Source organism: Quercus robur, chromosome 2, assembly GCF_932294415.1.
Source record: "Quercus robur chromosome 2, dhQueRobu3.1, whole genome shotgun sequence".
NCBI classification, from domain to species: domain Eukaryota; kingdom Viridiplantae; phylum Streptophyta; class Magnoliopsida; order Fagales; family Fagaceae; genus Quercus; species Quercus robur.
Genome location: NC_065535.1, coordinates 96,837,071 through 96,857,519, shown reverse-complemented (window position 1 = coordinate 96,857,519; position 20,449 = coordinate 96,837,071). Strand labels below are relative to the sequence as shown.

At 35.5% G+C, this 20,449-nt stretch overlaps 2 protein-coding genes and 1 pseudogene across 2 annotated transcripts in view; 2 read left to right on the top strand and 1 right to left on the bottom strand.

Moving 5' to 3' along the window:
- The window catches only part of LOC126716080 (dynamin-2A), a 105,321-nt gene that overhangs the window by 36,791 nt on the left and 48,081 nt on the right, over positions 1–20,449 (bottom strand). The window lies entirely within an intron of this gene.
- On the top strand, positions 688–6,769 carry LOC126716078 (pentatricopeptide repeat-containing protein At5g04780, mitochondrial-like; annotated as a pseudogene).
- LOC126716085 (NADPH-dependent pterin aldehyde reductase) lies at positions 10,841–19,196 on the top strand. The gene is made up of 5 exons (XM_050417069.1): positions 10,841–11,201; positions 11,628–11,697; positions 14,098–14,291; positions 16,403–16,575; positions 18,748–19,196. Exons 1-5 carry the CDS (start codon positions 10,965–10,967, stop codon positions 18,815–18,817), a joined length of 744 nt encoding a protein of 247 aa, XP_050273026.1. The 5' UTR covers positions 10,841–10,964; the 3' UTR covers positions 18,818–19,196.

The following is a 20,449-nucleotide window of genomic DNA, read 5'->3' as shown; positions in this document are numbered from 1 at the left end:
CATTTGATTAGTTTTTGTTAAATAAATAAGGAATTATAAAAATAAAAATTATGAGTCAAATAAATATAGAATTAAAAAAATTATGTGAAAAATTGTGAGTCTACCAAAACTTATATGACATAATATAGAAGAGTCCAAAAACTAATATATGATTCGAAGCCAATACATAAAACTTATATATGATTAATAAATAATTGAAAATTTATTTTATATTATAGAAAGTGTAAAAATCCAAATTATAATGGCATTTTATTTGCACTTTAAAATTAATTTCAAGTGATCATAAAATTTCATAGCTCCTCACATTAGCCTGTTTGAAAAAGGAAGGCTGCTAATATCAATTTCTTAATATTAATCTATGATTAAAGACATTTTTTCAATTATTTTAAAGGCCCGTTTGATAAGAGATTTCTAGTAACATTGTTTAAGTTTTGTGGAAATACGTGTGAATAAAAAAGTGTGTGAAAATACGTATTGTGGTGTTTAAATAACAATTTTCATTGTTTAAATATCATTGCCAAATAGGACAGGGCCCGTTTAGTTAGAGATTTCCAGTATCGTTGTTCAATTTTTAGTATTATGAAAATACATATTTGAGTGTTATAAAAATATATACCAAAAGTTTTATTATGGTTTAAACACTGAAAATTGTTGTTTAAACCCTGAATCTTGTATTTTTTTTAAACAAACACAGATATAAAAAGAGAGGGAATGCTGTTTAGAGAGAGAGAGAGAGAGAGAGAGAGAGAGGCTGTGTGTTTTACTGTGTATGACTAGTAGTCTAGTAGTACTACGACGCCGTATAAGGGAATGAACGCGGTGAACGGAGCGAGCTCTCGAACCGGGCAAAGGGCTCGGAAGAGCTCTGGCCTTAGAGCTCGCCGAGAGAGGCCACACCGTAATCGGGTGCGCCCGCACCCAGGATAGGCTCAATTCCCTCCAATCAAATCAGACCTCCCTGGCTCCTCCCACAACCACTTGCTCCTCAATGCTGACGTGGTCAGTCCCTCTCTCATTGGCACATGAATCATTTGATTATTATTATTATTATTATTATTATTATTTTTGATAAATGTGTTATCATTTGAATCTTACTAAGTTAAAATGTGCTAACTTTGTAGAGGCAAAGAATTTCAAGTTTCTCTTCCCATTCTTTGCTCATTTTTCTTCCTTTTTTTATGATTCCAACAAAAGATAGAGGGTTTTATTACATTTTGAACAAATACAATGCTAGGTGGAAATTTGTTGGCTAGTGCAGCATTTTGGTTCATTGTAGTCATCATATCTTGATGCTGAGGTTTTACTATGCTTCTGGTTTTGGTTGTTGCCTGTCATTTATTCTGAATTTTCGTATATGCGGCGGACTAATATAAAGGGAGTTCCACTAAAAAAATGCAGGTACCATCAATAAAAACAACAAGATATGTCAATATGTAAAAGGAATAGCAAATATGTTGCGTCACTTCATCCCTCTGATGCTTACGAGGAATCGAGGAATTATTGTCAATATGTCTTCTGGGTGGGGAAGATCTGGCACGGCAATGGTATATTGCTTTTTATATTGATTAGACGGATGTAAACCTTTTATTTTTGTTAAATTACCAATTATTCCAAAAGTATAAGCTAATTGGAAATTGTGAATTTAACCATTTAACTATAGTTCTAACACTTTTTATTAAATATTATAATGTGATTTTTAAATCTGCTACTAGACATAGGCATTTCTTCTGAAAGCAGTAGCATGAGTTTTAGTTAATCTTCTCAAGAAAACGTGGGGATTCTTTAAAGAGAGAAAGATCTTTATTTTAATGGTTGCCAAAACTCTTGGCCCAGTTGGCTCTGCCTTTGTAGTCTTTCAGAATGTGTCTTTCATTAGTCATTACCCTTGTTCCAAAGATTTCTGTGGCTCGGAACATATGAGATTCTAAACCAATTCGTTTGGTTAGAAGTGTGTATAAATTGCTGGCAAAGGTTTTCGCTAATAGGTTTAAAAGAACATTCGGGAAGATTATTTCTGAATTGTACAATCTCTCTGTTGAAGGCAGTCAAGTTTTAGATTCTGCCCCTGTGTCGATTGAATGTCTGGAGTCTAGAATCAGAAGTCAAATTCCTGGAGTTATCTGCTGCAAGCTTGATACTGAAATGGTTTGTGATCATGTAAATTGGATTTTTTGCCAGAAGATTGACTTTGGTGAAAGATGTAGGAACTAGGTTTATTTTTTGCATATCCACTGTGAAGTTCTCAATTTTGGTTAATGGTTGCCCATCCAGCTTTGATAGTAATTCTAGAGGATAGAGGCAAGGAGATTCAATTGCATCATTATCCTCTTCAATGAAACTCTCAACAAAATGGCGATTGGAGGAAGCTTCTTATTTGGTTTTAAAGCTCAGTGGAGTTGTGAATTTTGAGTATTTCTCATCTTATTTTTTTAAACAAAACCATCATTTCCTATGATGTTAATACTGATCATCTTTTAGCTATCAAGTCAGTTCTTTTATTCTTTAAATTAGATATGGGGTTAAGGGTTAATCTTAGTGAAAGTGAAATATTCTTTTAGGGATGGTGGAAGGAGTCAATGAGCTGGTTGCAATTATGCGTTGTAAGGTTTATTCTTCACTTAAGAATTATTTGGGCATGCCATTAGGCTCATCATACAAGGAAGTGGCAGTTTGAAATTCAATCTTGGGAAGACAGTTGGTAGGATGGAAAAGTTATATATGTCAAGGGAGGGAGGTTTACTCCATGTTCATTATACCTTCTCGTGTGGCTAATAAATTGGAACTATTACAGTGGGATTTTTTATAGGGAGGTTTGGGTGGGAATTCTTACATCATTGTGCTTCTGGCTATCGACAGGGAGCTGTGGTCATTTGCTCTCTCCTTGGTTGGAGTTCATTGGGTGATGCAGTTGAAGGTTATTGATGTGTTTTTTCTTTTGAAAAGTTTGTTTGGAAGGGCATGGAAATGGGTTGATTTGGAAAGCTACACCTCTTTGCTTCCTTTTCATAGATCAACTACTTATATTATAAAAAAAAAAAGATTTTGTTTCCCAATTAAAATTTTCATTTGTTTTTTATGTAATCTTTGTATACATATCGTATACTTCAGGTTTTCCTTCAAATAAAAGTTATTCGTTACTTATCAAAAAGGTTCCAACTAATCCTTTTTCTAATAAAGTTATTTATCTCTTATTAAAAAGTTCCAAGTAAACTATCTTTAAAAGCTGAGATTTTAAGGATGTCTACAAGACCAGAAATACTTAAATTTTTAGTAATATGTAGATTTGTAAATTATTATAATGATATTACTTTATGCAATTCTATCTGGGAGTTTTGCAATAGCCTTATCTTGGCCTGTGTATGTCTCTCATGATAATATTGGCATTTTGTACTCCTTTACCAATATCATGTGTCTTCTTACTGAAACCTGATCATATTTTAACAGTTTGAGCCTTATTGTGCATCAAAATGCGCTGTAGAGGGTCTGACCAGATCTGTAGCAAAGGAGTTGCCTGATGGAATGGAAGTTATTGCACTTAATTCAGGTGTAATAAAAACTGACATGCTCGAGTCATGCTCTAAGCTCCTCTCGCAATGCACTGCTTCCCAATCTGTGACTTCAGGCATGGAAGTCCATGCTCACATGATCAGATTTGGATTATCTGAGGACCCCAATCTTCGGAATCATTTGATTAATTTGTACTCAAAGTGTCGGTGTTTTGTGTATGCACAGAAACTGGTTGAGGAAAGTACTGAACCAGATTTGGTTTCTTGGTCTTCTCTGATATCTGGGTATGCACAAAATGGGCTTGGTGAGGAAGCCCTTTTGGCCTTTCATGAGATGCATTTGTTGGGAGTTAAGTGCAATCAGTTTACATTTCCAAGTGTTCTTAAGGCGTGCTTGATGACAAAGGAGTTAGAGCTGGGGAGGCAGGTTCATGGCATTGCAGTGGCAACAGGGTTTGAGTCCGATGTGTTTGTTGCGAATACGTTGGTTGTTATGTATGCAAAATGTGGAGAGTTTGGGAGTTTGAGGAGACTGCTTGATACAATTCCGGAGCGGAATGTTGTTTCATGGAATGCTTTGTTTTCTTGTTATGCGCAGGGTGATTTCTGTGGAGAAGCAGTGGATTTGTTTCAGGAAATGATTTTGAACGGAATAAAACCCTATGAGTTTAGTTTGTCCAGTATTCTGAATGCGTGCTCAGGTTTGGGGGATGATAGTCAAGGAAAGAAAACTCATGGGTGTTTGATAAAGCTTGGGTATGATTCTGATCCATTCTCAGCAAATGCACTTGTTGATATGTATGCAAAAGTTGGAGACATTGAAGATGCAATTGCTGTTTTAGAGGAAATAGCAAGACCTGATATTGTTTCCTGGAATGCTGTTATTGCTGGCTGTGTTCTTCATGAGTACCATGGTTGGGCTTTAAACATTTTTGCACAAATGAAAAGGTCAGAAATATGTCCAAATATGTGTACCTTATCTAGTGCTCTTAAAGCTTGTGCTGGCTTGGGGCTCAAGGCATTGGGTAGACAGTTGCACTCTAGATTGATAACGATGGATATAGAATCAGATTTGTTTGTGGGTGTAGGACTGATAGATATGTACTCAAAGTGTGATATGATGGATGAAGCGAGGATGGTTTTTTATTTGATGCCAAAAAAGGACTTGATTGCATGGAATGTTGTTATCTCTGGGCATTCACAAAATGGGGAAGACATGGAGGCTGTATCCCTTTTCACTGAGATGTTCAAGGAGGGAATTGGATTCAACCAGATTACTTTATCCACAGTCCTAAAATCTACAGCTAGTTTGCATTATATCAATGTTTGTAAACAAGTTCATGCACTTTCTGTAAAATCAGGTTTTCATTCTGACATTTATGTTGTAAACAGCATTCTTGATACATATGGAAAATGTAGTCATGTTGAAAATGCTGCAAGAATTTTTGAAGAATGCCCAATTGGAGATCTGGTGTCTTTCACATCCATGATCACTGCTTATGCTCAATATGGTCAAGGAGAGGAAGCACTAAAGCTCCATTTGCAAATGCAAGATAGGGGAATCAAGCCGGATCCATTTGTTTGCAGTTCCCTTCTGAATGCCTGTGCAAATTTATCAGCATATGAGCAAGGAAAACAGATACATGTCCATGTTCTGAAGTTTGGATTCATGTCTGATGTCTTTGCTGGGAATTCCCTAGTCAACATGTATGCAAAATGTGGAAGCATAGATGATGCAGACCATGCTTTCTCTGAGATACCTGAGAGAGGAATAGTATCATGGTCTGCAATGATCGGGGGGCTTGCACAACCTGGGCATGGGAAACAGGCCCTCCAACTGTTTAATCAAATGCTTCATGATGGTGTCCCCCCCCAATCACATAACTTTAGTTAGTGTCCTTTGTGCATGCAATCATGCAGGTCTGTTAACTGAAGCCAGACAATATTTCAATTCAATGGAAGAGTTGTTTGGTATTGAACCAATGCAAGAGCATTCTGCTTGTACGATTGATCTCCTTGCGCGTGCTGGAAAATTAAGTGAAGCAATGGAACTCGTGAACATGATGCCATTTCCAGCTAATGGTTCAGTTTGGGGTGCACTTCTTGGAGCAGCAAGAATCCATAAAAATGTTCATCTTGGCCAACATGCTGCTGAGATGCTTCTAACTCTTGAACCAGAGAACTCTGGTACCCATATTCTTCTTGCAAACATTTATGCATCAGCTGGCATGTGGGAAAATGTTGAAAAGGTAAGGAGGCTTATGAAAGATAGCAATGTGAAAAAGGAACCTGGAATGAGTTGGATTGAGGTCAAAGACAAGGTATACACCTTCATTGTGGGAGATAGAAGCCATTCTAGAAGCAAGGAAATATGTGCCAAGCTTGATGAGCTGGCTGACCTTATGAATAAAGCTGGCTATGTTCCCATGGTAGAGATTGACCTCCATGATCTAGAACATAGTGAAAAGGAGCAGCTTTTATTCCACCATAGTGAAAGGCTTGCAGTTGCTTTTGGTTTGATTGCTACTCCACTAGGAACTCCCATTAGGGTGAAGAAGAATCTACGAATCTGTGTGGATTGCCATGCCGCATTCAAGTTCATCTGTAAAATTGCCTCAAGGGAGATTATCGTGAGAGATATCAATAGATTCCACCATTTTAAAGATGGTTTGTGTTCTTGTGGAGACTTTTGGTGCTTTCTGTGGGGGAGAAGTGCTACCTTTCTTTCCAACCAAGTATACCGCCTATGTATACAATTCCCCTTTCTTTATCTGACAGAGGCATATTGGATGCCTATCATGAACCTATGGCCTTTTCTTACTGTGATGTTTTTTGATGTCTAGGTGACTCATCTTTTGGCGGTTCAAAAACAAATGCAAATGATGCCAATGAGCTCTAGCTCAAAATTCAAATCGTGCATCCTACTTCCTTAGGCTTCGTTTGGTTGGGGGATGGAAAACTGGAGAGATAGAAAATGGTGGGAGATGAAAAAGTGGAGGGATAGAAGAGATTTTATTTTTCACTCAAGTGTGTTTGGTTGGGACCCTCTAAAATCTCTCCCCATTTCCCTCTTCACCAATCACTCAAAAATACCATTTTCTCTTCCCTATTTTCCATCCCCCAATAATCACCCCAACCAAATGCACCCTAAATGATGGGATAGAGGGTAAGATTGCGGTTCAAGACACATATGGTGTGTTTGTAAATTAAACAGAAAAATGCAAATGTCAAAACTGGGATTTAAGATAACGTGATATGTGTAATGGCTGTTTTGATTCATAGAAAGCATTATATACACCATTCGCTTATGTGATTTATTTTTTTTGTTAATATTTCTTTGTCAGGTCCCTAAGATTTTTCCTATGTATATTGCTTGTTCTATGTGACTTTTGTTCCTCTTCGGTGGATATACTATTAGTTCAAGAAATGGCATTACTATCTTTTGGTAAGCTCTACAATATTGAGAATTTGTTATATTCCATAATTCCATAATTGCATGAGTTCATTTATTTATTGATTTATAAAGCTTAATTGGTTTTTTAGGCAGTGGGGTATTGACTATTGAGTTCTGGTAGTGACTTTTTGTTTTTGGTTATGTTGTTACTAATCATAGGTCCATGTGTCATTTCTGTTAGATATTTGTGTGAATTTGGAGGGTTGGAACCGTGTCAGAATATAGAAAGTGGATAGGAAAATGAATGGTAATTCGTGAGGGCTGTGTGATGTGGCAAAAATTTCCTATTTCTATTTATATATATATATATATTTCATTAATGCATCCCATTGAAATCTTGAGGGATTTTTACATTAGTTTTTAATTTTAACTTTGCCCCCATTGATCCAGAGTTTCTGGAGACAATGACACGTGATCATTTTACATTGTTATATGTATATTTCATTGTTGGAGTAACCTAAGATGAAAAATGAGGGAGTGACATAACTGTTCTTGTGTCTCGGGATGTTTGCTACTATGCATATATAATCTTCTTGGTCAAACTGCTTTTGTATCCTAGGAATGAAAAGCCTTTTATGGTTTGGTTCTCATTTGCTGAGGTGAGCAAGTACTCCTAGGGTACACTGCAGTCTGCAGCTCTATTGGGAAATTCACGTCCTATATTTTGTCTCTATGTTACTGCAGGGAAACATTAGCATGGGCCTTAATTGCTTGGCGCTGTAGCTTGGTTTTCAGTTCTGTTGTCAAAATTGTTAGTGTTCTTATACTTCTTTTACCTGGTGAGTTGGACCTTCTTTGTTTAGGACCTTAGGTGGCCTGCTTTATAATGTACCTTTAAACAATGGTCTAATGCTTTCCTGGGGAAGGAAAAAGAAGTATGGTTTAAAAGTGAATAATTAAAAATTGTAAAAAACGAGTCAATTTCTTCATGGATTTTATGTACTCTGTTAAAATATTTATAAATTTATAAAATACAATATAATAAATTTTAAGTTGCCAATGAGCTTTAACTCAAATGGTACCTCTCTTTTTATAAAAGCAAGATGGAGGGTGAGGTAGTGGGTTCAAGACCAACCTGTGCATGTGTGACTTACCAATCCACACATTTGGCTTTGAACGCTTCTTATATTTGTTAATCTGATTCTTTTAGGGTTCTAGAATCTTTTCATATTTCAGATTGCAGTTGTTACATATACATTTTCTGGTTAGATAGAACTGAACTTTTTTACACATGCAAGAATTTCATGCTAGCTTGACCCCAGGGTGGGAATCTTGTGGTCAAGCACCTTGTCTTAGTGCTTGGATTCGAGTCACGTGGGACACGTTAGTACCGGGGTTGGTGGGGCCATCTAACACGGGTTTAACTTGTTACGGTGGAAAATGACTTACTCCCAAGATTTCGCCTTTTTCTGTTCAGCAAAAAAAAAAAAAAAAAACTCATGTTTTCTTAGGCCATCTTAAGTTTTGACTGGCTTTAACAAAATGTAGAATTGTATGGGTTTCTTCGAGTAGGTTTGGTCATTGATACCCTGCTTAGTTTATTGGTCTAAAACCCATGTCAACTATCAAGATGCCTAGAGTTATTGATTGCTGAATTCGACTTTGTTGAATTACTATATTTAGGTTTCAAAAAATTTGCATTGGTGATTGGCTCACTGTTGCCTTTAAAGTCTCAGACAATATAATTGGTAACATTTAGAACTGTGATTCCTTACAAATTACTTTGGAGGGTGAAAAAGTAGTGCACTTGTTGCCTGAAGATTGTTCTAGTTTTTCATTTTGCAGTATTAATCTGTATATTTAATTGCGTTAGTATTTACGCCTGTGCAGTTAGTTAGAGAGATCTTCCATAATGATAGTTACAGAGTTCAAAGGATTTTGTATGTATATCCCTGTCTGATAATTGGCTTTAAAACCTTAACCCTTGACCAACCAACTCAAGCATCATAGGTTACTCATAGTCCAACCTTAGTGCTAACAATATTTTGGCAGGGAACTCTCAAAAAAGGCACAGAAAGCTAACAATATTTGTTGGTGCTTAAGTGGTTTGCTCGGGGATCAAAATTGCTTATTCATGTACATTGTGTGCCAAGCCTTGTTTACTGTAGCAACCATGGCACTTACAGTCCCCATCTTGTCATATGAATTGCATGTTATTTTCCAAATACTGTGTATCCGCATCTGTATGGAATGGTGGAAGCTTTCTGCTAGACGTAATGCCTAGGCAGGTGATTCTCCAGGAGAAGAAGAAATCAGAAGACAAACTCAGCAAGATCAATCCTCAGGTGTGATGGAAGATACCATGATGACGAAACTCTACTGAGACAGACAGGTAGAGCTTTTTTTAGTCATACTCTGTAGAATTTTTTTAACAGTATCAAGTGTTTCTTTAGCACATCAATGCTAATGATTTGTTTGTTAAGTTGGATCTTAGGTTATAAATCTCATTTGCTATATGCACCTTTACAGATTGAGATTTTGTAGAATTCAGACTGGAATCTGATCATGGCAGTGTTTCAAATTTCAACTTTCAAGACAACAATGTCCCGCTGTGTATTGTGATAAGTGCACCCCCCTGTATTACTATTTTTTTAGCTAGGTGAAGCTACTGCATTTTGAGCAGCAAACTTTGTTGGCTATAAATTCTTCCATTTTGCAAGCTAACGATAATTTCATAACGGTAACTATGTCAACTACATTACATTGATTACAGAGATAATACTAAGCAATAACTAAATTGATGTAGATGATATCTTGATCAAGCTACAATGTGCTTAAGAAAACATAACTATTCCAGTGATTTGGTAATAAAACTACAACTTATACTACTTATTTACATTAACACGATAACAAGACTTTATAAAACCCTAAACTAGTGAATTAGAATTTAGAAGTCAAACAACAAAAGAAGTCAATATGGAATTTATCTTTAATTGGGATGCGAGCCTTTATTTATATTTTAGGTCTCGATGGTGATCAACGGTTACTTGTTACATATAGGGATTTATCCTCAAATTTCTAGGACACTTGCCCAATGCGTTATTGAACGAGGTTAACTTCTCCTTTTAAATTCCAAGAACTAATCAGCACGCCTAACTCTTTATGTTTTAAATAAGGCACTGCCACCTTATCATCACACTTTAAATATATTTATAAAATTTTAATATTTTTTTACATGTGTTTAGAATAGTTCCTCCCTTTAAATGACTTTGCCCTTAAAATTAGTGCCTAATACATTAGGAAAAAGAATTCAATTCATACTGGTTTGGTGGAAATTGTTTTGCAAATATAATAGACCTTGTTTGGTCATCTAATTTTTGTTTTCCAAAATTATAAAACTTTTTTTTCTTCTAAATATTATATATAAATTTTTAGAAACAAAGACACACAAAAAGATAGGAAACAATGAGGTTTAAAATATGTATTTGAAACCAGTTTTTAAAACATAATTTTGACATAATTTGTGTCTTTCTCCTACTTTTGAAAACACAAAATAAAATATAGGCTAAAATTCAAATTATATTATCTATATTTGACTGAAATTCATTTCAGTCCTCTAACTCTACTTTGGTTTAATTGAATCATAGAAGTTTCAAATTTATTAAATTCTAGAAGTTTCAAATTTATTAAATTCATTTATTCAATCCAATTTTGTTAAAAAATTTTCATTAAATTTTTTTTCACATTAGAAAAATCTATATAATTAATAAAAATATTTTATATTAAATTTTTTTTCATTAGTTAATTACATTCACAATTTGCATTTTAGCCCCAAAACAAATGTGGTTCAAAATTTTATCTCCCGGAGCGAGTGTGGATCCGGGTTGTTCCGGAATTGTCCTGATTCCTAATAAATCCACACCACACCCCGATTTCCAGGACACGTATATATATTGGCCTCCACTCCAACCTTTGCAGTTTCCAAAAATACTCTGCGTTATGTGCACTTTGTCTTACATAGAGAGAGATAGAGAAACAGAGAGAGAGAGAGAGGCTGTGTGTGTATGAATAGGAGGAGTAGTACGACGTCGTATAAGGGAATGAACGCGGTGAACGGAGCGAGCTCTCGAACCGTACTGATAACCGGAGTGGGCAGAGGGCTCGGGAGAGCCCTGGCCTTAGAGCTCGCCAAGCGAGGCCACACCGTAATCGGCTGCGCCCGCACCCAGGATAGGCTCAATTCTCTCCAATCAGACCTCCCTGACCCCTCCGACAAGCACTTGCTCCTCAATGCTGACGTGGTCAGTCCCTCTCTCTCTCTCTCTCTCTCTCTCTCTCTCTCTCCCTCTATTTTGTCATGTTGTTAAATGAGTGCTTTAGATTTTGACATTGAATGGATAGGATTTTCAGAAAATTATGTATGTAACTATGTATGTATGTATTGGTAACTAGTTTGCATTTTATTTGTAGGTAATAAGGTAATTAAATTACATTTAATTTTGGCATTTTGGAAATGTGAATATGATTTGGAAATTGTGGTATTTGGTGAATATCTATAACTGCCTCTTATGATGATGATTCTTGGCATGGCCAAACAGGACTCTAAATTGATTTTACACCTTGCGCGATGATCTTGAAATAATTTCATGGGATGGACATTCCGTAATAGCTTAATAGCCAAAATGACTTATACTAATCTAACAAAAATTTGTGTTTATACTTTGTAGAGATCTAATAGTAGCATTGAAGAGCTGGCGCGCATTGTGATGGAGAAAAAGGGTGTTCCAGACATCATAGGTATATTTTTACTTCTCCTATTGCTGGTTAAATTCTTTCTTGACTGTGCTTAAACTTCACCCCATCAGTAGATTTTCCAGTTAAAGTTTCTCAGAAAATAGTTATACATATTTTTTCCATTCTGACCTGTCACTAGCAAAAAGATTTATTCTTGTATTATTTTTTGGATAAATAATTAATTTTATTGAGACCCGAAGAAAATTAGAGTCACACAAGTATACAGGTATACAGGATGTATACAACTGGGGACAATACAATCAAGCACGAAAATTACAATGATATATCAAATCACAAACCGAACATGTAAAAATACTCTCCACAACAGACATCCAATCTAACTAGGTTTTAAAGAAGAATAGTTTTAGATTTGATAAAGACCACTCAGAATCCTCAAAGCATTGGTCATTTCTCTCCCTCCAAAGGCACCACCTCAAACAATGGGGAGCAGCCATCCAAATGGCACCATTTCGATGCTGACCAAACCTACCTTGTCAACAGGCTTGTAAGTCAATAACCATCCTTGGCATTGCCCAAAGAACTCCAAACGATCCGAACACCATAGCAATAGGATAATGAAGCAGCAGATGATCCACTATTTCCCCATTACATTTGCACGTATAACAATAATCCAATATCCAAATATTCCTTTTATGCAAGTTGCCGATTGTCAAGATTTTTCCCAAGGCTGCAGTCCAAACAAAGAAAGCAACTCTAGAACAGATCTTTGACTTCCATTTGCTTTTCCAAGGGAACAGTTGATCACTAGTGCGAATCAAGACCTGGTAATAGCCTCTAACCTCAAAGCCCCTCCTTTTAGATGGTTTCCAACACATCTTATCATCCCCACCCCCACGCAAAGATACACCATAAAAAATATCCATAGAGTTTGACTTCCCAATCCTGTACAGCATGTGAAAGTTAAATCCCATTGAAGAATTCCATTAGAGAACTTAATAAGATCTGCCTTAGAAGCCTCCTTATCACAATTAATTCTAAATAACTCTGGGAGACACACCTGTAGAGAGCTCTCCCCACATCACAAATCCTACCAAAATTTCAGTCTAGACCCATCATCTAAATGACTTCAACTGTTGGAACAACCACATTCTAAGAGTGTGGTGTGTGACTTCCAACTACCTTTCACAATTTTATTTTATGTTTTACCCATCCCATAGTTTTCATAATTCATGTGCTGTATTGTTTGTCTTTGGAGATACCAAGGTATTTTAATTGATTTAATACTTGCAAGTGATGGAACTTGAGGCTTCAACTTTGTAAAATGTGGTTTTGGAGATGACCATCATTGTAGCATCACCTCTCATGTAAACTTGCAATATATGTATCATGCACATGCGTACATTGAATTTGGAGCATTTTGTGTCCATGGTCAAGATATTATGTTATGTTTGTTAGACTTATGGTTAAGTGATTAAATTCACCATTTCCTAACAGCTTAAGCTTTTGGGACAATCGGTAATTTAACATGATATCAGAGCAGGAGATCGATATCAGAGCAGGAGATCCTAAGTTTGATCCCTGGCTTTACTCTATCTCCCATTCAAAATGTTAAATTCCCACTTGTTGGGCTCTCACTTATTAAGGGGAAGTTTAGGCCCACAAGTGAGGGGGAGTGTTAGACTTATGATTAAGTGATTAAATTCACTATTTCCTAATAGCTTAAGTTTTTGGTATCAGTAATTTAATATGGTATCAAAACAGGAGATCCTGAGTTTGATCCTTAGTTTTACTCTATCTCCCATTTAAAATGTTAAATTCTCACTTGTTGGGCCCCCACTTATTAAGGGGAAGTTTAGGCCCACAAGTAAGGGGAAGTGTTAGACTTATGGTTAAATGATTAAATTCACTATTTCCTAACAGCTTAAGCTTTTGAGACAATTAGTAATTTAACAATGCTTTTTAGTTAGCCCTGCTCTATGCATAAGTGTTTTTATTTTTATTTTTTATTTTTAAATCTTATTGGTACATGAATCATTTGATTATTATTATTATTTTTTATAAATGCATTATCATTTGAATCTTACTAGTTAAATTTGCTATCTTTGTAGAGGCAAAGAATTTCAAGTTTCTCTTCCCATTCTTAACTCATTTTTCTTCTTTAGTGAGATTTGTGCTTTGCACAATGTAGGGTTTTATGATTCCAATAAAAGAAAGAGGGTTTTATTACATTTTGAATGAATATAATGCTAGGTGAAAATTTGTTGGCTAGTGCAGCATTTTTTTTGATAAATAATGAATTTTATTGATGGCTAGTGCAGCATTTTGGTTCATTGCAGTCATCATGTTTTGATGTGAGGTTTTACCATGCTCTTGGTTTTTGTTGTTGCCTGTCATTTATTCTGAATTGTCGTACATTCAGGACTAATATAAAGGTAGTTCCAGTAAACAATGCAGGTACCATCAATAAAAACAACAAGATATGGGAGGTTCCTGAAGAAGATTTTGATACTGTTATTGATACAAATGTAAAAGGAGTAGCAAATATGTTGCGTCACTTCATCCCTCTTATGCTTACGAGGAATCAAGGAATTATTGTCAATATGTCTTCCGGCTGGGGAAGATCTGGCGCAGCACTGGTATAATGACATGATGCTCTTAATACTTCTGTTGCAAATATAATTCCATCTTTCTATCTTGATTAGAAGGATGTAAACCTTTTCTTTTTGTTAAATTACTGATTGTCTCAAAATCTTAAACTAATAGAAAATGGTGAATTTAATCATTTAACCATAATTCTAACACTCTCTTTTTGGTGTGGGCGTAAACTCCCCCATTATAAGTGGGGCCTAACATGTGTGATTTTTAACATTTTTATGGGAGGTAGGGCAAAGCTAGGAAATGATGAATTTAATCATTTAACCATAGTTCTAACACTTTTTATTAAATATTATGATAATAATGTAATTTTTAAATCCGCTACTAGACTTAGGCATTTCTTCTGAAAGCACTAGCATGAGTTTTAGTAAATATTCTCAAGAAAATGTGAGGATGCTTTAAAGAGAGAAAGATCATTATTTTAATGGTTTCAAAGCTCTTGGGCCAGTTGGCTATGCCTTTGTTGTCTTTAGCATTGTTGGAATGTAGTGGAGGCAGATGTTATGAGCTTCTTTCAATAATTTTAGGAGACAAGTAAGTTTGAGAAGTCATTGAATGTGTCTTTCATTACCCTTGTTCCAAATATTTCTGTGGCTTGGAACATAAGAGATTCTAAACCAATTCATTTGGTTAGAAGTGTGCATAAATTTCTGGCATAGGTTTAAAAGAATGTTCGGGATGATTATTTCTGAATCGAAGAATCTCTTGTAAATTGGATTGTTTGCTAGAAGATTGGCTGTGGTGAAAAATGGAAGAACTAGGTTTTTTTTTTTTTTTTGCTTATCCACTGTGAAGTTCTCAATTATGGTTAATGGTTGCCCATCCAGCTTTAATAGAAATTCTAGAGGATAGAGGCAAGGAGATTCAATTGCATCGTTATCCTCTTCAATGAAACTCTCAACAAAATGCCAAAGAGGGTTATGGGAGGAAGTTTCTTATTTGGTTTCAAAGCTCAGGGGAGTTGTGGATTTTGAGTATTTCTCATCTTCTTTTTTAAACAACAACATATTTTTCTATAATGCTAATACTGATCATCTTGTAGCTATCAAGTTAGTTCTTTTATATTTTAAATTAGGTATGGGGCTAAGGGTTAATCTTAGTGAAAGTGAAATATTTCTTGTAGGGATGGGGGTAGGAGTTGATGAGCCAGTTGCAATTATGCATTGCAAGGTTTGCTCTTTACTTAAGAATTATTTGGGCATGCCGTTAGGCTTATCATACAAGGAAGTGGCAGTTTGAAATTCAATCTTGCGAAGACAGTTGGTAGGATGGGAAAGTTATATATGTGTCAAGGGATCGAGGGTTACTCCCTGTTCAGTATGCCTTCTCATGTGGCTAATAAATTGGAACTATTACATTGGGAATTTTTATAGGGAGGTTTGGGTGGGATTTATTACATCATTGTGCTTCTGGCTACCACCAGGGAGCTGTGGTCATTTGTTCTCTCTTTGTTTGGAGTTCATTGGGTGATGCAGTTGAAGGTTATTGATGTGTTTTTATTTGGAAAAGTTTGTTTTGAAGGCATGGAAATGGGTTGATTTGGAAAGTTAAACCTCTTTGCTTGCTTTTGGCTATACTTAATTTCTTTTATGTTAGATTTCATAGATCTATCATAGAAGAATTTCATAGATCTAACATAGAAGAATTTCATAGATCAACTACTTATATTAAAAAAAGAGAGAAGATTTGGTTGCTCAATTAAAATTTTTATTTTTCTTTTAGGTAAATCTTTGTATACCTATTGTATACTTGAGGGTTTTCTTCAAATAAAAGTTATTTATTACTTATTAAAAAGGTTCCAACTAATCCTTTTTCTAATATAAGTTATTTATCACTTATCAAAAAGTTCCAAGTAAAATATCTTGAAAAGCTGGATTTTAAGGATGAGTACAAGATCAGAAATACTTAAATTTTTAGTTATATGTAAATTTGTAAATTATAATAATGATATTACTTTTAGCAATTCTATTCTATCTGAGAGTTTTGCAATAGCCTTATCTTGGCCAGAAGTCTCTCATGGTGATATTGGCATTTTGGACTCCTTTATCAACATCAAGTGTCTTCTTACTGAAACCTGATCATATTTTAACAGGTTGCACCTTATTGTGCATCAAAATGGGCCATTGAGGGTCTGACCAGATCTGTAGCAAAGGAATTGCCTGATGGAATGGCAGTTATTGCACTTAATCCAGGTGTAATAAAAACTGACATGCTCGAGTCATGCTTTGGCGATTCAGCTGGTCTGTACCAGGAACCTGAAGCATGGTAAGAGTTTTTATGTAATTTCGGAATTTAATGCTTTCTTTATGGTATTTATGTTGTTTGTTATTGGAATGTTTTGCTTTCTTTATGGTATTTATGTGCCAATATCAGAATTTTTGCTTTCTCTATGGTATTTATGTTGTGGATTGATGAATTCTCCAGAAGATGTCTTAACATGTTCTGATCTGAACAATTTTGTGGTGCTTACATTCTTATTAATCAATTATAGCAATATATACCTTTGCTTTGGCTGGTTCTATTTGCCTCCCATGCCCCACCCAAGAGGCTGAAAAACATAGAATCAGATTCCTTTGCTGTTCATTATTGAGAAATCTTCATTGAGAACAAATCAAGAAGATGTAATCCTTTATATTGATCCTATAAGAAATCCTACTGTTCAAAAAATTTGAAACTGATTCATGCATGTGTTGCCCAGAATTTAGAGGAAATCCCTATTCTATCAAACAGACAAGGCAAACATCTTGTGCCGAAGAACCATGTAAGCAAGTGATCTACCCTAGAAGGTGAGCACTTTGAATTGCCTTTGCAGGATACAGCTTGAAAGCTCATACAATTTGAAAAACTAGCTGCCAAAGATTTGAGGATGAACTAGGTGTGGAAAACCTTGAATTCCCTTAACCTTCTTGTAGAACTGTGAACCTGATGGTGAAGGCATTTCATTACCACTACATTCCTTGAACTTTGAACAATACTCTATCAATTCCTTAGGGGTGTTCATGTGCTGGGTTTGGTTGGGTTGAGCCAACCTAGCCAATTAGATTGGTATCATTAGCCAATTGAAAAGGTAAGGTCTCTGACAGCACTTCCTTTTCAACTTTACGGAACCAACTGGTTCCACCGGGGGTTGCTCATTGATCACCGCCAAATTCCATTGATGGCTGAAGAACCACGCTCAACATCTCTATTTACAGCCACAAACTTTATTAAAAAAATCCCCAAACCAACAACAGTCATGCCTAGATTGGTAGTTCAATGCCTTTTAATAACATCAGTGAAAAATTTGGATCCCATGTTACAAATTGTATCAACCACCACCAGGTTTTGGACATATTTCGAAGTTAAATTTCCCTAATGCAGTTTGGTAAGCTTAATGGTGTGTTTGGAAGTTCGGAGAGAGAGGAGAGTAGGGGGTAAGGGAGGGGCATGAGAGGAGAGGCAAGGGGAATAATTAACCCTTCCCCTAATTTGGATGTTTTAAAATTAATGGGAAAGGGAATATATATGCCTCCTCTTTGTTTGGATGTTTTAAAAATTAAGGGGAGAAGAGGGGAGAGGAGTGTTCATAATAATTGAAAACTATGACCATCTCTTGGTTTTTTTTATAAAGGAAATAGATATAAATTGAAGTCATAAGGGTAAAATTGACAATTTAATTTTGTTAAATATAAGTGAAACCCCTCCCCTCTCATTTCCCTCCAAATTCCTCCAATTTGGGGAATTAACAAAGAGTTAGTAGGGGTAAGATACCCCTCCAAACCCCTTGCCCTCCCCCCTTAACAAATATCCAAACATGGATTATTAAACCCTCCCCCTCCTCTTACCTCAACTCTCCCCTCCTCCTCCTCTATCCAAACAAGGTGTAAGGGATGAATTGGTGAAGATGGGGCATCTTTAGTGGCACCACAACTGTTGAGAGATGAATTGCTGGTGAATGGAAAAGATGAGAGAGAGAGTCATTGGCAGGTGATAAGATAAGGAATAAAGAAATCCTTTGGACAATAGGAAATAGTCATGTCTCACCATATTAGGCCAGGACAGGTTTAATGAGTGGATTTTACTAAAACAAAACTGCCACCTGAACATTTAGAAATTTCAGGCTATTGGGCCCAATACTGACTAGCCTATTTGTTGAGATGATTGTGCCTTGTTGGGCCCATCAAATTTATGAATTACAGTACCTGATTTGTGTGTTCCCTTTTTGATAGAAAACAAATTCTTATTGAGTTTAAGCATAAATTTATTAGGGTTAGTTACATGATAAACCCCAAAGTTTGATGTTGGTTACTAATTAAACCATGAAGTTCTAATTGCTTAAATGTCTACCCCATAGTTTCAAGTAAATTTATTACAATCTGGATCCTGAATGAGTCTCTGTTTGGGTAGTAAAATTTATGTTGTTGGACTAAAAAATTTATGTTTCTCATTCACAACCAGGGCTTTGAAGGCGGCCACAATGATACTCAATCTTACAGCTGCAGACAATGGTGCATCTCTCACTGTTTGATTAAAGTATCCACTTAACACATTAGCCTCAGATTATGCAAATAATGTCTGATTAGGAGCTTTGGAGCAATCAATCCAGAAATTTTTTCTCTACACATCAATTTTGAAATTAGATTGTAAGACACTCTAGTCTGTTTACAGTGTGCTTGACAGGCCAATGGAAATATTGTTCTCTTTGCAATTTGTTTTATGCAATAGAATCTGATTATTAACAAGCATTAGGAAGTTTGACCATCAGGGGTAGGTCTAGAAATCTGATTTCTCAGAGCTGTCAGGAAGATATTCTATCCTGTTCTTGACAGCTTGAAGAGGTTGGTGGCACCAGTCATGAATTAATTAAAAATGAATGAAATTTCATGGGCATCACAATTGTTCTGGCATCTGATATTGTTTTGTTTCAATTTAATTTGTCATCATTAGCTGCTGTATGGTTTTAGCAAGTATTAGTCAAAAAATTATTTTGAATGTTATTCTTTGCACTCCAAAATCTCTCTTCTTTGGACTAAATTACACTATTTACCCTTTTTATTTGGTGGTATTCATAGATACGAAGGCTTTTGCTTTGCGTATCAAGTTATGTTTCTTGTAGAACCTTCCCATTTTACTTCATTATGAAACTATGAACAATCTATTGTACCATAATGGAATATTCGAATTCTCTATTAGTATTGGCCTTAATCTGGAGCCTAGGATTTGATATGATCCTTTACGTGAAATTATACTTTTGTGTGCGTGCGTATGGTTCTTTCAGCACGGACCTACCTCTAATTATTATTATTATTTTTTGAATGCTTTGGGCTTTGTATTACCTCTCAGTAGCAACCATCTCCCATTGAAAAGAGGCCTTACATCCTGTTAGGGCTTGGAGCTTTCAGAGATTCATATCCTGAATTACTCCCTTAATATCTTTTTTTAGTGGGACTTATTCAAACTTCTGGTTTCAGACCTGCCTTCAATTGTATTAGTCCTTCCAGATCTTATCTATATAAAAGAAAGTCCTCCAGATCTTGAAGCTAGCAGGGGTCGCTTCAATATAAAACTACCTAAAATTATTTTATTAAATACTTGTCAATCTCTTTAGGATCAGAAATCCAATCATTATCCCCTACTTTATTTCTGTTCATTTAATTCCTTCTTCTCTTAATAATTGTGGATACATGGAAAAATTTCGTGTTTTTGCCTTCTATAAGTCACAGTTACTGGACTTTTTTGCTTCCACACAAACTCCTGCCTGCTGATTCATTCATCCAATTTTAGTTGAAGAAATTATAACATATTGAGATTCTGGGATGTGAGATATAATTTTTTATATTCATTTAACTTCTGCAAATTTAACATTTTGACTGGTACTATGTTTATGCATTCTAGGATTAAATGCATTTTCTTTCTTATATGTTTGATATGAATCTTCTCTTTGTTTAATTTTGATTATGATTTCTTAAGAAATTAATCTTAGTTTATTGTCAATTTTGATGTTCATTTTACTAATGAATGTTAGAGGTGGATGTTTATTAACTTTTTAATTTTATTTTAATCCTTTATTTTGGATGTTTGTTATTAATTAGGGATGGATAAATAGTTTGTATTGGTCAGTATACCCTATGAGACTACCAATTGGGTGGGTTGGTTGTCT

Bases quoted from the DNA above. Each gene is read 5' to 3' on its own strand.
- LOC126716085 (XM_050417069.1), top strand. From the start codon at position 10,965: ATGAATAGGAGGAGTAGTACGACGTCGTATAAGGGAATGAACGCGGTG. The intron at 11,202-11,627 runs GTCAGTCCCTCT...TATACTTTGTAG, and splicing joins TGCTCCTCAATGCTGACGTG to AGATCTAATAGTAGCATTGA. The intron at 16,576-18,747 runs GTAAGAGTTTTT...ATTCACAACCAG, and splicing joins TACCAGGAACCTGAAGCATG to GGCTTTGAAGGCGGCCACAA.